At 46.8% G+C, this 21,199-nt stretch overlaps 2 protein-coding genes across 6 annotated transcripts in view; one reads left to right on the top strand and one right to left on the bottom strand.

Moving 5' to 3' along the window:
* The window catches only part of AFG3L2 (AFG3-like AAA ATPase 2), a 43,797-nt gene extending 42,427 nt beyond the window's left edge, over positions 1-1,370 (top strand). The window contains exon 16 of the mRNA XM_011936661.1: positions 536-1,370. Within this exon, the coding sequence (XP_011792051.1) occupies positions 536-754 (219 nt within the window). The 3' untranslated portion in view covers positions 755-1,370. The remainder of the gene's footprint in view (positions 1-535) is intronic.
* A 2,361-nt stretch (positions 1,371-3,731) lies between these two features.
* TUBB6 (tubulin, beta 6 class V) lies at positions 3,732-21,193 on the bottom strand. 5 transcript variants are annotated; one of them, XM_011936626.1, is made up of 5 exons: positions 21,035-21,148; positions 18,823-18,933; positions 8,947-9,153; positions 8,846-8,849; positions 3,732-5,512 (listed from the first exon to the last, which is right to left on the bottom strand). In XM_011936626.1, the coding sequence occupies exon 5, from the start codon at positions 5,094-5,096 to the stop codon at positions 4,194-4,196; it is 903 nt and encodes a 300-aa protein (XP_011792016.1). In that variant the 5' UTR covers positions 5,097-5,512; positions 8,846-8,849; positions 8,947-9,153; positions 18,823-18,933; positions 21,035-21,148; the 3' UTR covers positions 3,732-4,193. The 5 variants fall into 5 exon arrangements, with proteins under 5 accessions (XP_011792016.1, XP_011792014.1, XP_011792017.1 ...); XM_011936624.1 differs by lacking the exons at positions 8,846-8,849; positions 8,947-9,153 and adding an exon at positions 16,981-16,982; XM_011936627.1 differs by lacking the exons at positions 8,846-8,849; positions 8,947-9,153 and having other exon boundaries at positions 3,732-4,881; positions 5,122-5,257; positions 21,035-21,145.
* Between the last annotated feature and the right edge of the window lie 6 nt (positions 21,194-21,199).

Here is a 21,199-nt window from a genome sequence, read left to right as displayed (position 1 = left end):
AGGAGTCTTGCTCTGTCGCTAGGCTGGAGTGCAGTGGTGCAATCTTGGCTCACTACAACCTCCGCCTCCCGGGTTCAAGTGATCCTCCTGCCTCAGCCTCCCAAGTAGCTGGGACTACAGGTGTGCGCCACCATGTCCAGCTATTTTTTTGTATTTTTAGTAGAGACAGGGTTTCACCATGTTCTGCAGGATAGTCTTGATCTTGTGATCTGCCCGCCTCGGCCTCCCAAAGTGCTGGGATTACAGGCAGGAGCCACTGCGCCCGGCCAGCTTCCTCCTTTGTTATAGATAGTCAGTGTCTATTGTGCAGATGTATGGAAATGTGTCTAGTATGGAAATGTGTCCCTTACAGATGGACATTGGTTGCTTTGATATTTTGCACATCTTACTCTAAAACTATGCAACCTTATGTATATCTTAAATCCTTTTTTGGTCTTAAATCCTTTTGTGGAATGGGGTCACTCATTTTAATAAATTAATATTTCTGAATAGACTTTGCTGAGTAACTATTTAATGGAAATTGTTCATATTTCAGGTTGCTCTTCTGTTGTTAGAAAAAGAAGTATTAGATAAGAATGATATGGTTGAACTTTTGGGCCCCAGACCATTTGCGGAAAAATCTACCTATGAAGAATTTGTGGAAGGCACTGGCAGCTTGGACGAGGACACCTCGCTTCCAGAAGGCCTTAAGGACTGGAACAAGGAGCGGGAAAAGGAGAAAGAGGAGCCCCCGGGTGAGAAAGTTGCCAACTAGACACCCAGAGGGAGGCCATCTCAGTCTGTCCGCTGTGGTTTCAGCGGGTGCATTATTTCGGCTGTGGCCTTCAGAAGAATGGAAAGGCTGCGCTGATTGGAGCCAGCCGCTGGCCCAGCTGAAATGATGGGGAGAGGAGTCCTTAGTCCTTTCAGCCTCGGAGGTCACAGTGGGTGGCAGGTGACTTTCCGGAGGCCTTGAGGGAAATGCACACTGTCCCACAGCCTCACTGGGCTCCCAGATGGGCTGAAAGGTTGAGCCCAGAGTGGCCGAGGCTGGACCCTGTGACACCAAGTGGGGTCGCTGACCATGCGGCAGGGATCGTTGCACTGGACTCTTAGCGTGTGGGAAGATGCTTTCTCTTTGTCGCCCACTCTTCATTCCTGTTTCTCCTCAGTTCCCCTGTGCAGATGGGCTGTGAAATTAAATTGGAGTCCTGATAAGAACATTTTAATTTGACTTAATATTTTAAAGATTCAATCCAGATCACCTGTTGCTGTCTTAATGGAATGGTTTTCTACAGGAGCTGTAACATACTTAAAACTATGAATGTATTATGTAAATATGGCTTCTTTACATAATAAAATGTCCACACTGTACTTTGTTTCAGAACACATAAAGGGTCCCTGTTTATGCTCTGAATATTTTTAGAAAACATAATGGCAAGAAATTAAATTCTCTTGCTTTTTAGAGGAGAGTCCTTCAAAATCTCAGCCTCGCTGGTTCTCATCGGCTCCCACAGGAGGTTGGAACCTTCCAGAGCTATATGTCCTGCAAAGATGCACTGAGCTCTGGATATAAAGTACATGGGTCCTGAGGGGTTGGTCATGGCCTGAATTACCTGAATAACCATCCAGTGCAGGTCCTCAAGAGGCCAGCCATGGCCAGATGTTGACCACACCTCCTGGGTCTAGAAGTTAACGCATAACTGTAGCGGGCCTGGCAGGCTGACCTGAGCTGTCACCTGGATTTCAGAGAAGGAAAAGTGGAACTAAGCTGGAGTCCCCTGGGCCCTGGCTCTCTGGGGACATCTCAGGAGTGGACTGAATAGTAACCTGCTCCTATTGTCTATTAGAAGGGATTGGTTATGTGCTTCCAGAAAAGTGAGTCTGTAGTGTTGCAAACCTATTACCATAATTCCTAAAAAAAGAGGGCATGAGAAAGATTTGCTAAGTCTTCTATCAATTGCTGCTATTTGGACATGGAGGAGACTGGCATTTTTAACTATTTACATTTTTAGCAGTCTGTTTTAACAGCACTCCAGCTTGCCTTGTGTGGTGTTGATGTCAGAACAGTGGCTTTAGAATTAACACAATCCAGTGGCATCCCTGCCGTGGTCCCAGGCCATGCATGCTCCATCCATGGCTACTTTCCAGCCATCCTGAAATGCCCACCTGTCCCCTGGCAGGCCATGGAAGCAGCTGTTTGGACTCCATAGCTCAGCATGCCAGGAGAACAGGCGTCCCCTGCTTGACCTCTGCACCTGCAGGCAGGCCACACTGGCCACTTCCTTTCCTCCTGGGGTGTTTCTGGGAGGTGCCCAGTGAAGCACAGTTTCCAGGCTGAGGCTCATACAGTTGTGAGGGTGGCGGGCGTGCTTGTCACCACACAGGCAGTAGACAGTTAGGTAGGAGTCACTCTCTACTCCTTACCCAACCACTGCAAGACGTGGAGCCAGCGTGGGCTGCCCCTCTCACAGGCCTTGGCTGTGAGGTCTCCCAGGGGATGACAGTGGGGCCCACTGTGTGTCAGGCTTGATACAGTAAGAGTGACAAAGCCAGACAGCACCGTGTCACCCGTGTTTTTGGGTGAGGTGAGGCACCTTAAGCTCTGGGCCCTGGACGGCTGCCAGCGTGGCCTAGAGCCGCTGCTCAGCCTGTGCAAGTGGCCCTCTGTGCTAGGAGGAGCCGTGGCTACCTGTGCCACCACCATGTGGGGCCTGCTCACCCATGGATCTTTCCTCTCCACGGTCACACGGAACATGTTTTCAGGACAGATGTAGGTGGTGAGCTGGTAAGATTTATTTTTACTGTGGTCTCAGAATAGTTCAGATTTCTGCAAAATGATCTGTAATCACCTCAAGTCATGCTGCTGTGTTCAGTGATGAAGTTTCCATCTTCCCAAGGCTGGGGCTTAACAAAATAGCTAGTGAATGTAAGGCCTGGGATCACAGACCAAGGGTGTTGTGGTTGTACTGTGGGGCACCCTAACCCTCAGTGGCCCTGAATGACAAAGCTTTGTCTGTCTCTCATTCCCTGTCCGACACAGCTCAGAGTGGGCTCTGCCCAGGATGGTCACTCAGGAAGCCAGACGGGTGGACAGGAGGGATTGGGGGGGCTGCCCACATGGGAGGCAAAGCAGGAGGGCTGGCACTGGCACATAACGCTTCCACCCGGGGGTGACATGCTATACTCAGAGCAAGTCCCATGTCCACAGCTTCAAGAGGGCAGGAAGAAGTAAAGCAGAAATACTGTCAACAGTGAGGTCTGTACCAGGCACTAGCAGGGCTACCATGCGTGCCCCGTGGAGTCTGTCTGTGGAAACTCCAAAGGCGTGGCCGGTGGTAGAAGCCATCAAGTGTGATGGGCCACAGCAGAAAAGGGCCCATCCCTTCCACGCAGGGCTGGCTGTTGGTACCCCACCTCCCACCCAGCACCCCTGGCTTTGTCTAGAGGCCAAAAGGCCTTTCCTGTGGCTCCTCTGGCTAGAAGGTTGGGGAACCCTAGCCCAGGACCTGACTTGGGATTCTGTGGGAGTCTGAGAGGTGGCTGCCATGGGAAGAGGGGCTTTTGTTTGTGCTACATTGCCTTCCAGCTGTCAACAGTTTTGGCTGCCCCGCTTAAAGCCTCCATCGAAAGAAAAGCCCTTTCCTCTGTTGTTTTCGTGAAGCGGGGAGGAGTTCACCCCAGGGAGAGACCAGTGACCCGAGTAGCCATTGTAACCATACAAAGTAACTTACGTCATTTATGCACATGGCTAGAGACATGAAGACACACGTTTAGTAATTTATTATGAATCAATTATCTCAAAGTCCCATACTGCATATTCGTATAAGGCAACACGGCACAACTTCAGGCTTCATCACAAAGGATAAAAAAAGACTGTTTCTGACTCCTCCCCTGCTGATTCTCAGACATGCTTGAACACTTAATGGAAGGTGACGTTTATTTCGTGGCCCCTCAGTTCTCTTTCAAGTCCTCTAGCAGAAAGTCTCCATGGTGTGATCTGACTGGGTAGAACCCGCAAGTAATTCTCTGCTGTTTTAAAGTATTGTCTTTGTTCCAGATGACCAGTTACAGGACCTGGCTGCATGCGTGAGGGGCCGACACCAACACAACGGACCAGCGCACCATGCAGGGCCATGGGGTAGGAGGCGCCAGGGTTCAAGCAGGAACTTGCGTGTTGCAGGATCCGAGCTGGGGCGGCTGCTCGAGGCCGGCTATCCATCTATCTCCTCCTCTTCGTCCTCAAAGGCTTCCTCCCCGTCATTGGCGGTGGCGTCCTGGTACTGCTGGTACTCGGACACCAGGTCGTTCATGTTGCTCTCGGCCTCGGTGAACTCCATCTCGTCCATGCCCTCGCCCGTGAACCAGTGCAGGAAGGCCTTGCGCCGGAACATGGCCGAGAACTGCTCGGAGATGCGCCTGAACAGCTCCTGGATGGCCGTGCTGTTGCCGATGAAGGTGGAGGCCATCTTCAGGCCGCGGGGCGGGATGTCGCACACGGCCACCTTCACGTTGTTGGGGATCCACTCCACGAAGCAGCTGCTGTTCTTGCTCTGGATGGCCAGCATCTGCTCGTCCACCTCCTTCATGGACATGCGGCCCCGGAACACGGTGGCCACGGTCAGGTAGCGGCCGCGGCGCGGGTCGCAGGCGGCCATCATGTTCCTGGCATCGAACATCTGCTGCGTGAGCTCGGGCACGGTCAGGGCGCGGTACTGCTGGCTGCCGCGGCTGGTGAGCGGCGCGAAGCCGGGCATGAAGAAGTGCAGGCGCGGGAAGGGCACCATGTTCACCGCCAGCTTGCGCAGGTCGGCGTTGAGCTGGCCCGGGAAGCGCAGCGAGGTGGTGACGCCGCTCATGGTGGCCGACACCAGGTGGTTGAGGTCGCCGTAGGTGGGCGTGCTCAGCTTCAGGGTGCGGAAGCAGATGTCGTAGAGCGCCTCGTTGTCGATGCAGTAGGTCTCGTCCGTGTTCTCCACCAGCTGGTGCACCGACAGCGTGGCGTTGTAGGGCTCCACCACCGTGTCCGACACCTTGGGCGAGGGCATGACGCTGAAGGTGTTCATGATGCGGTCCGGGAACTCCTCGCGGATCTTGCTGATGAGCAGCGTGCCCATGCCCGAGCCCGTGCCGCCGCCCAGCGAGTGGGTGAGCTGGAAGCCCTGCAGGCAGTCGCAGTGCTCGCACTCCTTCCGCACCACGTCCAGCACCGCGTCCACCAGCTCCGCGCCCTCCGTGTAGTGCCCCTTGGCCCAGTTGTTCCCTGCGCCCGTCTGGCCTGCAACAGAGAGAGGCCCGCGCCGTTTACACAGGGAGGGACTGCGCCGCCCCGGTGCTCGGGCACCGACAAGGAGGGCGAGAGGTGATTCCGTGGTGCGCCGTTAGCCAGAGGGAGGGGCCGGGGAAACAGGCACCCACCAACGGGGCAGCTGGGCAGGTGCACTGGTACGTTTTTAGGCCAGTCAGAGTAGCTACCGATCGGTTTTAAAGACGTATATACATTTGGACTGGTTGTTCCATGTTAAATAGGTTACTTCGTGCACATGGCAGAATTCAAAGGGAACAAAAGGTATACGTTAAAAAAATAAGTGACCTGCCGGGCGCCGTGGCTCACGCCTGTAATCCCAGCACTTTGGGAGGCCCAGGCCGGTGGATCACTTGAAGTCAGGACTTAGAGACCAGCCTGGGCAACATGGGGAAACCCCATCTCTACTGAAAATACAAAAATTAGCCGGGTGTGGTGGTGGGGAGCCTGTAGTCCCAGCTACTTGGGAGGCTGAGGCGGGAGAATTGCTTGGACCTGGGACCTGGGAGGTGGAGGTTCCAGTGAGCCGAGATGGTGCCACTGCACTCCAGCCTGGGTGTCAAAAGAGTGGGACTCCATCTCAAAAAAACAACAAAATAAAGTTCTCTCCTTTGGGCTCTCTGAATTTTGTACTATGTATCAAGTATTTTATTTTCAAAACTGACACTTTTTCATGTTAATGGAGCGCCTCATCCTCAACCAGAATCACTGTTGCAAAATGTTTGCAGAATCAATTATTTACTCTGCCCCTATAATTAAATACTAAGCACAGGAAGTAATTCCTGCCCTCAAATTCCTTTCAGGCCAGTTGAGAAAAGGAGCTTAATATGCCTGAAAGACGTCTGTATTTTATGCAGAGTTCAAGTAACAAGAAAGAGACCTAGTCTGTTTTCTGCATAATGGTGCATTTTTGCCAGACAGGCTTATGTATACCTTTACCTAAAAAATATTTGAATCTGAAAGATTGGCTCTTAAAGTTAAAATCCTATTTTTCATTTTATCTCATTTTAAAATGGAGTATTTCACTAGCGGAAGCATTTTTTCCCAGCTGTAAAAATTACACAGGTTTGTATGTCCATATGAACAGATGCACTTAAAGAGGAGTGGGAGCAACTAATTTTTGCTTTTGCTTTTCTGGCACTACAAGTTTCACAGAATGCAATGGCTTTCATACACTGCTGTCAACATTTGTATTTATTATTTACAGACAAGGTCTCGCGCTGTCACCCGGGGTGGTGAACGCTGGCCCCACCCTAGCTGACTGCAGCCTTGAACTTCTGGGCTTAAGTGATTCTCCCACTTCAGCCTCTTGAGTAGCAGCGACTACAGGCGCATGCCACTACGCTTGGTTAATGAACATCTGAAAAAACTAGATACTAGATACTTCTCATTCATTTTAAAGTTAACATTATTATTTTTCATAAATCAAATAGTTGCATATAATTTTATTTTCTGGAAATAATACCACTTTAAAAAACACTTATTCTGTTAAATATATCGATAGAATATATTTAAAAATCAGAAATGATTCCAATCAGTTGAAGTTGATTCTTTTTAATTTCCTGTGATTACAAAGTGTTAAATAATGTTATCTACATACATACATATATATATATATATACATATATATATATATTTTTTTCCTATTAGTTCATTTATCCAAGGGTGAATATTAAATACTGCCAGAATGGGCCAAGGCTTGGGATCAACTCTATTCCTCTTAATTTTTACATATATGAGAAATCTTGTCCAGACACATGTAAATGGGAATGAATTATGTTCTACAATGTCATTCAGTTCTTTGTCTTCAGAGTTACATCCCAAAATTCAAATAGTGAGCTATTATCAAAAAGTATTTTCAAGCCTGGGCAACATGGCAAAACCCTGTCTCTACTAAAAATACAAAAATTAGCTGGGTTTGGTGGTGCATGCCTGTAGTCCCAGCTACTCGGAAGGCTGAGGTGGGAGGAATCACTTAAGCACAGAAGACGGAGGTTGTAGTGAGCCAAGACTGTGCTACAGCACTCCAGCCTGGGTGACAGGGCAAGACCCTGTCTCAAAAAAAAGTATTTTCAATCATCTGTCCCGTAATAACTAAATTTTGTTTGTTTATTGATTTGTTTATTTTGAGATGGAGTCTCACTCTGTCACCCAGGCTAAAGTGCAGTGGTACAGTATTGTCTCACTGCAACCTCCGCCTTCCAGATTCAAGCAATTCTCCTGCTTCAGCCTCCCGAGCAGCTAGGCTTACAGGTGCTGGCACCACACCTGGCTAATTTTTGTATTTTTTAGTAGAGAGAGGGTTTCACTATGTTGGCCAGGCTGGTCTCAAACCCTTGACCTCAAGTGATCCACCCACCTCGGCCTCCCAAAGTGCTGGGATTACAGGCGTGAGCCACCGCACCTGGCCAACAACTCAATTTTGAAGAAAGCAGAATTGGAAACAACCTGACTTGCAGGTCATGCCATTTTACATCAGTCATCTTTTCTTGTTTCTGAATGTAAACCAAAAAGGCTTAACCAAGACTTACTAAATACACTCTCATTCTTTCACTTTAAGGCAATTTACTTCAGTTTACTTAGAGCTGGGAAAATTGAAATACTAATTTCTAATATGACTTTGTCAATTTAATTTTTAATAAAATGTTTTAAATATTTATTTTCATGAAATTTTGGGCTGCAGATTTAACTAACTCAAGTCATAAAAACTTGCATTGCATTATACAGACCTCTCCCCACTTACTCCAACTTGACTTTTGTCTACACACGGCTGGTGGCAACAATTCACAACCACTGCCCAAAGACCAGCTTCTCTGCTCTCTCGTGGGCAGATCCATCCCTGATGCTGCACACAGCCTGGGGGCACTGAGCTATGAAGCAGTGAAACCACCAAGGCTGCCGCTGAGAGCTGCCAAGTGCTACGTCAGGTAAGCAAGCTGCCTTCCACTTGTCGATCTTTAATTAGTGGACAAGGGGCTCCCATGCAATTGGGGACACCGGCCTGCTCAAAGTGAGGTCTACTGATGACACCCCTGGGTTCTGCAGTGCATAGCAAGTGCAGCCTTACACAGTGGTCCTACTCTCGGAGGGAGAACGAAGCGTTTTATCAGTGCTAAGCACTGTAGGTGTTCAGTGCAAGAAAAATTCTGTAATTCTTCATTCAGTGTATTGAACTTAATGTTACAATGTACTGGACTGTTAATAACTCCTATCCCATACAAAGGATACCCTCCTTAAATATCTAAAGAAGTCCTACAAATCAGTAAGAAAACAACAGCCATTAGGAAAACAGGCAAAGGCTCTAAACATACAGCTCATAGGAAAGGAAATTCCAATAGCTTACGTACTGGAAATAATGCTAAACCCTTCTCATAAGGGAAAGGCAAATTAAAACAAGGAGATTCTGTTTTTCTGCTATGAAACTGACAGAGATCAAAACACCTGAGTTGCACTGGTGAGGGTTTGGGGAAGGCCACTTCCCACAGCAGCTGCTGGAGATAGCAAGGGCAGTGGCCTCTGGAACAGCTATCAAAATTATCCCCCTAGACACAGCAATTACACTTCTGTAAATTTTTCTAGATAGACCCATACATGTGCAAAATGACATCTATACAAATGTTTACTGAGGAACAGTTTATAATAATAAAAAGGGGAACCTAAATATTAACTGAAGACTGGTTAAATCCATGGCGATATCTCTGCAGAGGGTACTATCAGCCATCAACAAGAATGAGGCAGCCATAGTTGTGAAATGGAAAGATTTTCAAAATATGTTGCTGGGGAGCCAGGGAGGGACCCTAAGGTACTGAACGGTGTATACAGTTGGCTCCACTGTATGTATGTGAATATATGTGTCTGCCTGAACATATCTGAAAGGACATTCAAGAATCTTAACACTAGTTTGGATAGGAAGGAGATCAACTTTTCACTGTATACCCTTTTGTTCCTTTTAAGTCCTATGCCATGGAAATGTTTTACCTAGCTAGCTAGCAAAGTGAAAAAAAAAACATTACTTTATTAAAACATGTACAATTAAGAAAGCAGTTGTCTTTGGAGGATGGGGTCCTAAGAGAGTTCTAGCTTTATATATTGCTTGTGACATTTCAACTAAAACATGTATTTTATGATAAGAGAAGATTAAAGTATAAAGGAATTTATTATTATTATTATTTTAGAAATGAGGTCTTCCACTGTCACCCAGGCTGGAGTGCACTGGTGCGATCAGAGCTACTGCGGTCTCTACCTCCTGGGCTCAAGGGATCCTCCTGCCTCAGCCTCCTGAGTAGCTGGGACAATGAAACATTTTTTTTGGCTGGGCGTGGTGGCTCACACTTGTAATCCCAGCACTTTGGGGGTCCAAGGCAGGCGGATCACAAGGTCAGGAGATGGAGACCATCCTGGCTAACACGGTGAAACCCCGTCTCTACTAAAAATACAAAAACAATTAGCCGGGCGTGGCAGCGGGCGCCTGTAGTCCCAGCTACTCGGGAGGCTGAGGCAGGAGAATGGCGTGAACCCGGGAGGCAGAGCTTGCAGTGAACTGAGATTGCATCACCGCACTCTAGCGTGGGTGACAGAGCGAGACTCCGTCTAACAACAACAAAAATAATTTGTAGAGAGGGTCTCCCTATGTTGCCCATGTTGGTCTTAAACTTTTAAACTCAAGTGATCAGCCTGTCTTGGTCTCCCAAAGTGCTGGGATTGCAGGTGTGAACCCCTGAGCCCAGCTCTTCTTTAATGAAAAATTTAAAAATGTCATCAGGAAGTGGGAAATTACTAAATGATGACACACACAATGGTAGGCCCTGTGACTGTCATGGAGGATGTCTGAGATACATTAGTGAACTTTTCAAAGGCTGCAAAATGGTGTGTGTAGCAGTATCCCATTTTCCCCAAACAAAATCAGCTTTGTGTATGCTCGCCCAAGTGCACGTGGACACAGAAAAAAGTCAGCAGGGCTGGGTGCGGCGGCCCACGCCTTACTCCCAGCACTTTTGGGAGACAGGTGGATCACCTGAGGTCAGGAGTTCGAGACCAGCCTGGCCAACATGGGGAAACCCTATCTCTACTAAAAATACCAAAAATTAGCTGGGCGTGGTGGCGGGCGCCTGTAATCACAGCTACTCCAGAGGCTGAGGCGGGAGAATCGCTTGAACCCAGGAGGCAGAGGTTGCAGTGAGCCGAGATGGTGCCATTGCACTCCAGCCTGGGTAACAAGAGCGAAACTCTGTCTCAAAAAAAGGAAAAATGCCAACGGGACACAGCCCAACTGTTTACACACTGTTATCCCCCTAGGGAATAAAACCTCAGGGCCACTGGATTAGAGCGTTTGAAAAAAAACATGTACAAGCAGTTTGTTTTAACTTTGACATGGAAACATTAACCCCCCCTTTTTTTTTTTTTAAGGCCAGCTATGATAATCCTAGCACAGGAAGGTGAAGTGTGAGGATTGCCTGAGCCCAGGAGTTTGAGGCTGCAGTGAGCTGTGATCACACCACTGCACTCCAGCCTGGGTGACAGGGCCAGACCCCATCTCAAACAAACAAAACCACACATTTAAATATTAAACACTGAAGTTCCCAGAGAGCAGAACCGGCCAGCCGAAACTGACCACAGTGGGCCCTTGCACTTGTCTGCAGCGTCAGCCTCCTTAGATCTCCGTCTCAGTCCCACTGAGAAGTCAGCTCAGCCTTTCTCTCCTATTGCCTTTGCCCCATTTGGCAGTCCAAAGCCCAGTGCCACTGGCACGGCACGACTCTGTGGCTCTGCAGAGGGGCTGGGCCAGGCAGATGCCTGCTGTGTGCTTGTGGCACACCCTGTGGGCCTGGCCATTTTAGTACTCTCAGGTGGCCGTTTCCTCGTGTTTTTCACAAGCCGTAGACAGCGTCTAGAATGTGACTGTTCTCTTACAAACAAGGGATTCTCTTTCTTCCTGCCCAGCTGTGTTGCACAGTGAAACCTGGCTGACTGCCTTCTCTTAGTAGACAAGAAAACAGTCACTATCCTTCCTAAGCCCCCACCAACTTTTCTCCACCCCTTCCCCACCCAACCTCACAGGCAGCACCTGGCAAGACAACAACATACGCATTGGGAGGAACAAGCCCGGGGCTGGTCCATTCCGTGCTAGAACTGTCACATTTTACAAAGGAAAGACCCAGGGCAGCTGTCAAAGTATCTAGGACCTATTTCATTAAAATAGCAGAAACCAACAACTGAAAATAGTAGGTGGCTTTTGGCAAACATAGCACCCCAATCAATCAGACCTTGAGCTAGCTGTAAGTGGACGGAGATGCTGAACTCGACTCCCTCTGCAGCTCACACCATTTACCCAGCTTCCTCAATACTTACAGCATGATTAGCCATGAAATTTTCTGTGCTCTTGATGAAAGTAGGAAGCTGGTGACTTCTGAAAAATATTTTGCCACTGTCTCCTAGCAACAGATGTTCCAGTTAAATATTTGGGAGTTGTGAACTGAACATCTTCTGTACTGATACGGTGTGATGTTAGTGACTTCAGACAGTTAACAGGAGGCTGCCAACTCTAAGCTTTGGCAGTGGGGCTGCAATAGGTACCCAGGGCTTTCCGAGTCCCCCCTCTGGTTTCGAGCTCACACTGGGTGATGGAGTAAGTGTCAAGGGTCTGTGCACTCCTGCCCCCTCTTCTAGCCCTGAATCTGGAAGAAAAAGTTAGAAATACAGAAAGAAGCTGGAAGAATGTTTACCTTTCTGGTGCTTCATTCTTTTCCCATAAAACTTTCCAACAATCAAATAGGCATGACTGCTATGCAACCAGCAATTCATTACAGACAAGTTTTTCTTTCTTTTTTTTTGAGACAGGCTCTTGCTCTGTCGCCCAGGCTGGAGTGCAGTGGCGCAAACACTGCTCACTGCAGCCTCAGCCTCCCTAGCTCAAGTGATCCTACCACCTCAGCCTCCTGAATAGCTGGGACCCCAGGTGCACACCACCATGCCTAGCTAATTAAAAATTTTTTTTTGTACAGAGAGGATCTCACTATGTTGCCCAGGCTGATCTTCAACTCCTGGGCTCAAGTGATCTACTTGCCTCAGCCTCCCAAAGTGTTGGGATTATAGGCATGAGCCACTGCCCAACCGGTAAGTTTTTTCTTTCTTTCTTTTTTTTTTTTTTGACAGGGTCTCGCTCCACCACCCAAGGGGCAGTGCAGTGGCTTGATCTCAACTCACGGCAAGCTCCGCCTCTCAGGTTCCAGTGATTCTCCTGCCTCAGCCTCCCGAGTAGCTGGGACTACAGGCGCCACCACCTCGCCCGGCTAGTTTTTTGTATTTTTAGTAGAGATGGGGTTTCACCGTGTTAGCCAGGATGGTCTCGATCTCCTGACCTCGTGATCCGCCCGCCTTGGCCTCCCAAAGTGCTGGGATTACAGGCGTGAGCCACCGTGCCCGGCCAACTTTCACTCTTAAAAGTGTACACTACTAATGTGAGTGAGTGAGTGTTCCTAAATAATTTCAAACTCTATTTGGAAATGGAATGACACTGGTTTATTGTAATTTACCAACTCTAACTGAAACAATATGGTATAAAGCCAGTGAGAATAGATCATCTCCAGTTCACAGACAATTCTGCCTCTTTTACTGGAGAACGACTTAAAAACTATTTAGCTAAACAATATAGAATGTTTATACATTCTGAATACTTCTCCATTCTCCATAATATGTTATTTTAACAAATAAGCATATTCATTTAAACAACTCACAATTCTTAAAATGGTGTCAACTTGCTAAAATTCCTATTAAAGATGTATCATGTCAGTACAACCTGTTGAAAACTTAAAACAGTCTCAATCAAAAATAGGGTTGCATGTCAGACGAAGCAAAGATGCAAGAAGCAATTTCGGGGAAGTTTTTATGTGCCAAAGGTCATTTCTAATGTTTTTGAAGGCTTACAGGGACAGTTAGACAACTAAATGGGCACCGTAGGTCTGTCTTAATTTGTCTTAATCTTCGCGATCCCATTTGTCAACAGCTAGAAAGACCTTACACTCTCCCAATGTTCAATTCAAATAAACCAAAGAAAACTTCACAATTGCTAAAGTGGCAGCTATGAGAAACTAGCTTCTCACCACTTCAATAGTTTGTGATGCACTCATTTCATAAAGATCAGTTCATGGCTTTGACTCTCTTGAGGCCTAGCCGGGCCCAGGCTGCATGCGCTGACAGCTGGTGGGTGAGGCGTCCTCGGGGCACCCATCCAGACTGGGTTGGGTCCCTCAGTTGCTGCCAGGCCTGGGGCAGACTGGGCCGGAGCCAGACAGCCATGACCTGCTGAAAACCTTCTCCATGAAAGCTGCCTTTTCCGTGACCACACCTTTTAGACAACTGACATCTTTCTTTTGACAGAGTTAAGGCATGCAAAAGCATACGAAAAATAATACTGTGAATCTCTACACACCTACTACCCATTTAAGAAATAAAACCAGCCACTAGTACATGAAGCCCTGTGTAACAAGTCTGAGTGTGAACATACTAAACTATGTAGAATTGGATACTTTTTTCCTATTTTATCTCAAAAAGCAGTAATGGGTGTGGCATGAGTTTCGGTTAACCATCCTTCCCCTGGGGAAAAGCGCAGTGTGCGCTGAGTTGCATTTTAATATCCTGTCTTCCGGCTCCTGTGTGTGAGTCCTGGCGTGATATGTGTGCAGGTTTCTCTGTTTTACACTGACAATTTATGTCAGCATAGAATAGAAGGGCCAAATTCAGAGCTGTTCTTACATTTCCTATAAAGTAGTTTGTAAAGCTCTGAGTCTCTCATAAAATAAGCATTCAGTTGCTACGTTTCTTTGAAAAGTTTAATTTCAGGCAAAAGTGCAGCAAAAACCATGCTCTCCGACACTGCTGGTGGCATTAATCCAATTGGAAGTGTGTAAAAAGGGCTTAAATCTCTTCACTCTTTGACCCAGTAATTTTGCTTTTTGAGAATCTATTCTGAAATCAAAGTCAGAAACAGACAAATTAAAGTGAATCAAGATGTTCAATATTCATTTTAAGAACAAAAGGTTGGAAAGAAACAGCTTCCTGATTATTGGCCATTATATAGTTGCATAAAGAATTAATTACGTATTATGGAGCTATTAAACATTATGGATTTTAGAAACTAAATATGGTTTATAATATAATGTCCAATGGAAAAAGATATAAATGATACTGTGATTACAACTAATGAAAATCAGCAAAAAGAAAGAAACAAAGATGAAAAATATACCTCAGTGCTGACAATGATTAAACTAAAATGATGGGCATACGGAATTTTTTTTTAACTCTAGTTTTAAACTTTTTAAGACTGTGGTTATATTAGTTTTTGCTGAAAAAAAGCAAAGTTTAGAAAGCAAAGTAAAAATTAAAAATAAATACAAATCACTCAGGATGGTGGGGAGATCTCCCTTTTAAATATATTCCCCTTTATGAGACAATGTCAGCTGTGTCACCTGCTGTGCTTCCTTTTTTGGATTTAGTTGCCAGAAACCCAGAGCTAAAATTAATTCTCAGCCACAGCTGAGCGCACAGTTGACTCTGTGTTGTAAACTGCTACATTTATGCCTGTCTTTTACTGTTGTTTCATATCCTTCTTTGAAGAAGGTATATACTTGACATAACTGAAACTTTAAGATCTTCTTTATCTATATAAATTCACAGATGTGCTTGTAGCTGTTTCCCTGTCTCAGGAAGGACTCCCGCGGGGGAGGCGGGCCACGGGGGGGGGGGAAGGCAGGCCGCGGGGGAGGCGGTTTTCACTGCATGGCCTTTCCAGCTGCGCACCACGTGCACACACTGCCTATCAAAGAAGAAGTGTGATTTCTAAAAGGTGTATTAGTTGGAAATACATGAATTGTGTCTCGTAAAGCTTACTGAGACTACGGTAGACTCAGCCAACTGTAATTCAGACTCAGGAAATCTTAGCCGTCCGCTCAGATTCTCACCAAAAATCCACTGAACCTCACAAGACTGGGCAGAATTCTACAAGGAGGTGGGGAGACAGGGCCATTTCTTCTTGCAGATTCTTACAAGGGTCTGTGACCCCAAGATGCTTGGGGGTCCTTCCTTTCAGACAGTAAAGTGAAGACACTCAGAGAAGGGAACTGATGCCGCCAACGGGCACAGAGGTAGGGTCAGCTGCTCAGTTTCCCTCTCTCAGTGCAGTGCTTTCTTCCTGGCTACGTTAACTCTGTGACTTGGGAATGTGGTCCAGAAAGAAGCTGTGGCTGCTGAGTCTATACCTACTTAGTAAGTGAGTTATTCAATGCTGATCTGTATAAAGTAGGGTCGTCCTTTTTCCCTCCTCACAATACAGAATATTAATGTTATCCAAGTCAGGTCTTTATTACAGTACTCAGAGAGCAGTCCCTCCAAACTGACAAGGATGACACTGGGCAAGAGGAGCTCTCAGACACCCGCCGTGGGCGCGCACATGGATTCAGCTCTTGTGGAGGCCAATCTGCAATCTCTATGTGTGAGCATTTCTGCAGAACAGATTCCGTGAACTGGAACCCTTGGATGGACATTACTGATTTGCTCAATCTACTAAGTAGTTCTCTGAACAGCTGTTATTTTCCCAAACACATTCACCAACACTAGGTCTTAGCAGCTTCTAAAATACTGGCCAATCTGGTGGGAGAAAAATATTTTGTTTTAATTGCTCCTCACCTCTAGTTACTGGTAAATTTTGTCTCCAGGTATTTATAGTTTTATTACAATTGTGAATAGGATGTGTTCACCAGTGATTATTGCTTTTAATGTGATTCATCTGTTCCAGTTTGCTGGGACCCTGACAGTTTTATCACTCAAAGTCTAGTGTCCTGGGGAACACCTCCTCCCAGTTCCAGGTAAATCAGAAAGATTGGTAACCTGATAGCAGAACAATTAATTTCTGAATATTTTATCTTGTGTCTGGCTCCCTTACTAAAGTCTTGTAAGTGCTAGTCATTTTTCAGCTGATAGTGTATCTAGAAACTCCAAGAGAATCATTTCATCAATAAATAACACTTTTGTCTTTTCCTTTACATGATTTGCATATTTTCTTTCTCTGGTTTTTGTGCACTGGCTAAAGCCTTCAGAACATGGAACAATTGTAGAGACAATGGACATCTGTTTCTTATACCTAATTCTGCTGGGAATGCTTCTAATGTTTCACCAGGGAGTATAATGTTGCTATGGGTTTCTGGTAGATAGTCTGTAAATAAAGGAAGGTTCTTTCTATTTCCAGCTTACATAGAAGTTTTTTTGTCCTCTACAAATCGGGAACACATCCAAAACTTTCTTTTTTTTTTTTTTGAGACAGAGTTTCACTCTTGTTGCCCAGGCTGGAGTGCAATGGTGTGATCTTTGTTCACCGCAACCTCTGCCTCCAAGGTTCAAGTGATTCTCCTGCCTCAGCTTCCTGAGCAGCTGGGATTACAGGCACGCACCACCACACAGGGCTAATTTTGTATTTCTAGTAGAGATGGGGTTTCTCCATGTTGGTCAGGCTGGTCTCGAACTCCCGACCTCAGGTGATCCACCTGCTTTGGCCTCCCAAAGTGCTGGGATTACAGACATTAACCACTGCTCCTGGCCTCCAAAACTTTAATGTCTTTTAAAAAATAGTTTCCTGCTGGGAGTCAAAGAAAACCCCACTTTTTTCGGGCATCTATTAAGATGTTGTCTTTAATCTATTAGTAGACTTCTTAATGTTGAACCATCCTTGCATTCCTGGGATGTTGCTAGTATTTCTCAAACACTTATTTTGTAGTAGACATTCTAAGTGTTTATTTAATCCTTACACTTACTAAGAGGTAGACAGTCCCACTTATGATGAGGAAATTAAGTCACAAGTAAGTTAAATAAGTCTAAGGCCACAGAGTGAGTGGAAGGGCCAAAATTTTAACCCAGGAAGTGTGGCAGCAGAGCCAGACTCCTAACCATTACACTATCTGCCTCTCATTGTGACCAATAGCACATTGGTCACAATGTGCTACTAATATATTTTTTTAAAAATGCAGGCCGGGCGCGGTGGCTCAAGCCTGTAATCCCAGCACTTTGGGAGGCCGAGGTGGGCGGATCACAAGGTCAGGAGATCGAGGCCATCTTGGCTAACACGATGAAACCCCATCTCTACTAAAAAATACAAAAAACTAGCCGGGTGAGGTGGCGGCGCCTGTAGTCCTAGCTACTCGCGAGGCTGAGGCAGGAGAATGGCGTAAACCCGGGAGGCGGAGCTTGCCGTGAGCTGAGATCCGGCCACTGCACTCCAGCCTGGGTGAAAGAGCGAGACTCCGTCTCAAAAAAAAAAAAAAAAAAATGCAACTGCATTTGATATTCTAAGTATTTTATTTTGGATTTTTGCAGTAAGTTTGATATACATCTTTCACTTGTATGTTCTAGTAGAAGCTACCTAGCCTCACAGGAAATGTTGGGAAGTTTTCCATCGTTTTCTCTCTGGAATGGTTTGGATAATGGGGATTGTCTGTTATCCTCAATTAAACTATCTCTTCCTGGTGCCTTTTGAGAAAGGGGTTGGAATGTAGATTTTTCATGATGTATTTGATTCCTACACCATAGTGCTTTTAACCCAGAATCAGTCTTGAAATTCTTCACATTTTCTTGGAAGACACTGCCTTTCACAGGTATTGGAAATGTTTGATTGAGTGAGGCATTTTTTTTTTTAAAGCAATAATGTAAATAGGTATGTGGTCTCTAACATTAAAATAGTCAGGTGGGAAACTTCCAAATCTGCCACCTATTCTGTAGGTTCTACTTGATAACACTAATGGTACCACTTCATTTAATTTTATATAATTTTCTTTAGAAGTCTGCAGAAAGACAGGTTTACCATCATTTTTTAGGTGGAAGAAGTGAGAAAAAAAGGATTTACCTAATTCTGATAAAACCAATATAGGAACCGAAAACAAATGGCAAATAACTTTATAATGATGGGGAGAAATAAGCTAATGTCTAAAGCTGTTTCTTAGTTTTTTTTGTTTTTGTTTTTTGCTATTATTGAGACGAAGTCTCACTCTGTCGCCCAGGTTGGAGTGCAGTAGTGCAATCTTGGCTCACTGCAACCTCTACCTCCTGGGTTCCAGCGATTCTCCTGCCTCAGCCTCCTGACTGGCGCATGCCACTATGCCTGGCTAATTTTTTGTATTTTTAGTAGAGACGGGGTTTCACCGTGTCAGCCAGGATGGTACTGATCTCCTGACCTCATGATCCACCTGTCTCGGCCTCCCAAAGTGGTGGGATTACAGGCGTGAGCCACCATGCCTGGCCTGGTTTTTGTTTTTTAATCAAGAACTACCAGTAGAATAATTTCATTTAGAGATATAGAGGTTCCTTCCCCCCAAAAAAGTCAAGATTAAAAAAAAAAACTTCCTTGTGATGAATCCAGCTAGGGATGGGAGGGGTGGGGCTGGGAACCACTGATTTCCATTCACACTTTTTCTATGACACGTGATGCTTTAAATCTGGCATATAAACTAATTTGATTTAAAAAAAAAGAAGAAGAAAGTAAGAAAGATGGAACCTACCAAAGATGAAGTTGTCAGGCCGGAAAAGCTGTCCGAAAGGACCGGACCGCACGCTGTCCATGGTCCCTGGCTCTAAGTCCACCAGGGCGGCCCTGGGCACATATTTCTGAGCTGGAGGGGAAAAGAACCACCCACAAGAGTTACTTTCAGGTTTTTCTCAAGTGATTGACTCCCCCCTTTCAAGTCCCACCAGTTCTAGCTGCCTGGAATGGATCAACCGGAGTCTTTTCGGAGACGGTACAGGAACTTTCTAAGAATCACAGAATTAGCTGGGTGCACTGGCTTATCCCTGTAATCTCAGTACATTGGGAAGCCAAGGTGGGCAGATCGCTTGAACCCAGGAGTTCGAGACCAGCCTGGGCAACAGAGCAAAACCCTGTTTCTAAACACAAACAAAACGAAAAAACAAAAAAATCAGCTAAGTGTGGTTGGTGGTGTGCACCTCTCGTCCTAGCTACTCTGGAAGCTGAGGTAGCAGGATCATCTAAACCCAGTTGTGCCACTGTACTCCTAGCCTGGCGCTACAGAGTGAGACCCTGTCTTTTTTTTTTTTTTTTTTTTTTGAGACAGAGTCTCTCTCTGTCACCCAGGCTGGAGTGCAGTGGCCCGATTGCAAGCTCCGCCTCCCATTCTCCTGTCTCAGCCTCCTGAGTAGCTGGGACTACAGGAGCCCACCACCACGCCTGGCTAATTGTTTGTATTTTTAGTAGAGATGGGGTTTCACCGTGTTAGCCAGGATGGTCTAGATCTCCTGACCTTGTGATCTGCCCGCCTCGTCCTCCCAAACTGCTGGGATTACAGGCGTGAGCCACCACGCCCAGCCGAGACCCTGTCTCTTGAAAAAAAAAAAAAGAAAAAAAATCCCAGAACCTTAACATTGGAATGAGGAACGAGCCCAGGCATGACCTGGCAGAGGAGATTCCAGGAAGAGGCAGGATGAGAAATCAAGTCCCCTGACTTCCTGCCTACTGTATTTTCCAGCTCACCCTGACACCTCTTTCCTGTTAGGAAGTTTTACGACTTTAGCTCCATGGAAATAAACTATGTATTACAGAAAATTGCCCGGTCTGGAGGAAATTCTCTGCTTTGTGACACCTCCCCCATGCATACACATGCATGTGCCCATGTGCAGTCTGAGCACCTTGTTACCGGGAGCACTCCACTGGCTCTGTTTCCCCAGAGTCACTCTCATTTTGAGTCAGAGTGTTCTTGTGTGGAATTTTCATGCCAGTTGGGCTAGAACTTGTTCCCAGTGAGGACAAGGTTAACATGATTCCAAATAGGACCTGTTCTTCAACTCCTGTCCTGCAGTGCACACACCCCAGATCGAAAATGGATGTACCCAAGCTGGGCGAGGGGTTAACAGGAAGTGCAGTGTATACTGGAACTGTCCTTAGTGTCCTCTAGAAATTTCATCTTCCATGCCCTGATGTTCCCGGCCAGTCATTGCTGCATAAATTAATAAAACTCCACTAGTTGCTCAGAACTGCCTGCACTTTCAGCTTCCAGGGAGGTTTTAGAGGTCTGCAAGGGACCCGAAAAGTCACTTAAGAGAGCGTTTCTCAAATTTTTAGCCAAGGATCCCCAATAAGAGATACATTTTAAACTGAGGATAAAAAAAAAAAAAAAGCTTTGTTTTTCCCAAGGATCCTTGAGAAACGCTCTCATCTACTCTAACAGGTCTCGCTCTGTCACCCAGGCTGGAGTGCAGCGGCACGGTCACAGCTCACTGCAGCCTCGACCTCCTCGGCTCACGCCCTCAGTTAACTGGTACTACGGGTGCGGGGGGCACCACGCCCGGCTAATTTCAAAATTGTTGGAGATCGGGGCTGGAGGGGCCGGACTGTGGACTCCTGTGCTGCCCAGGCTGGTCCTGAACTCCGGGGCCCACACGACCCTCCGGTTTCGGCTTCCCAGAGCGCTGGGATCAGGGGCTTGAGCCACCGCGCCCGGCTGGACGGAGCAGGCCGGACAGGAACCGCTGCGCCGATTTCACGACGCGAACCAGCGCTCCGGCCCTCGGGATAGGCCGAATCCAGCTGCTTGAAAAAACTGACGGCGGATTTCCCGCCCCGGAGGAGCGAAGGGAGTGGCCGGGCCTCCCGCTACATCCCGGGAGAACTTTTGCCGAAGCACACGCGCCGCGCGGAGGCGGCGCGCGAGCGTCCACGCGGGTCCCGGCCGGGCAGGGCGCGGCGGCCGCGATACTCACACGATGACTCATTGTAGTAGACGCTGATTCTCTCCAGCTGCAGCGCCGAGTCTCCCACGTAGCCCCCGGCCGGGTCGATGCCGTGCTCATCGCTGATCACTTCCCAGAACTGGGCAGGGCCAGGCGAGGGGGACACACGCTCAGCACCCAGAGCCCCGGACGCCG

This window comes from Colobus angolensis, unplaced genomic scaffold, assembly GCF_000951035.1.
Source record: "Colobus angolensis palliatus isolate OR3802 unplaced genomic scaffold, Cang.pa_1.0 Scaffold155, whole genome shotgun sequence".
Taxonomy (NCBI): Eukaryota; Metazoa; Chordata; class Mammalia; order Primates; family Cercopithecidae; genus Colobus; species Colobus angolensis.
Note: the sequence above shows the minus strand (reverse complement) of the source record. Positions and strands in the feature narration are given on the sequence as shown.

Excerpts from the sequence above, each read along its gene's own strand:
- TUBB6 (XM_011936623.1), bottom strand. The coding sequence starts at position 18,883 with ATGGACAGCGTGCGGTCCGGTCCTTTCGGACAGCTTTTCCGGCCTGAC. Across the intron at positions 5,258-18,822 it reads GCCTGACAACTTCATCTTTG|GCCAGACGGGCGCAGGGAAC; the intron begins GTAGGTTCCATC and ends TCTCTGTTGCAG.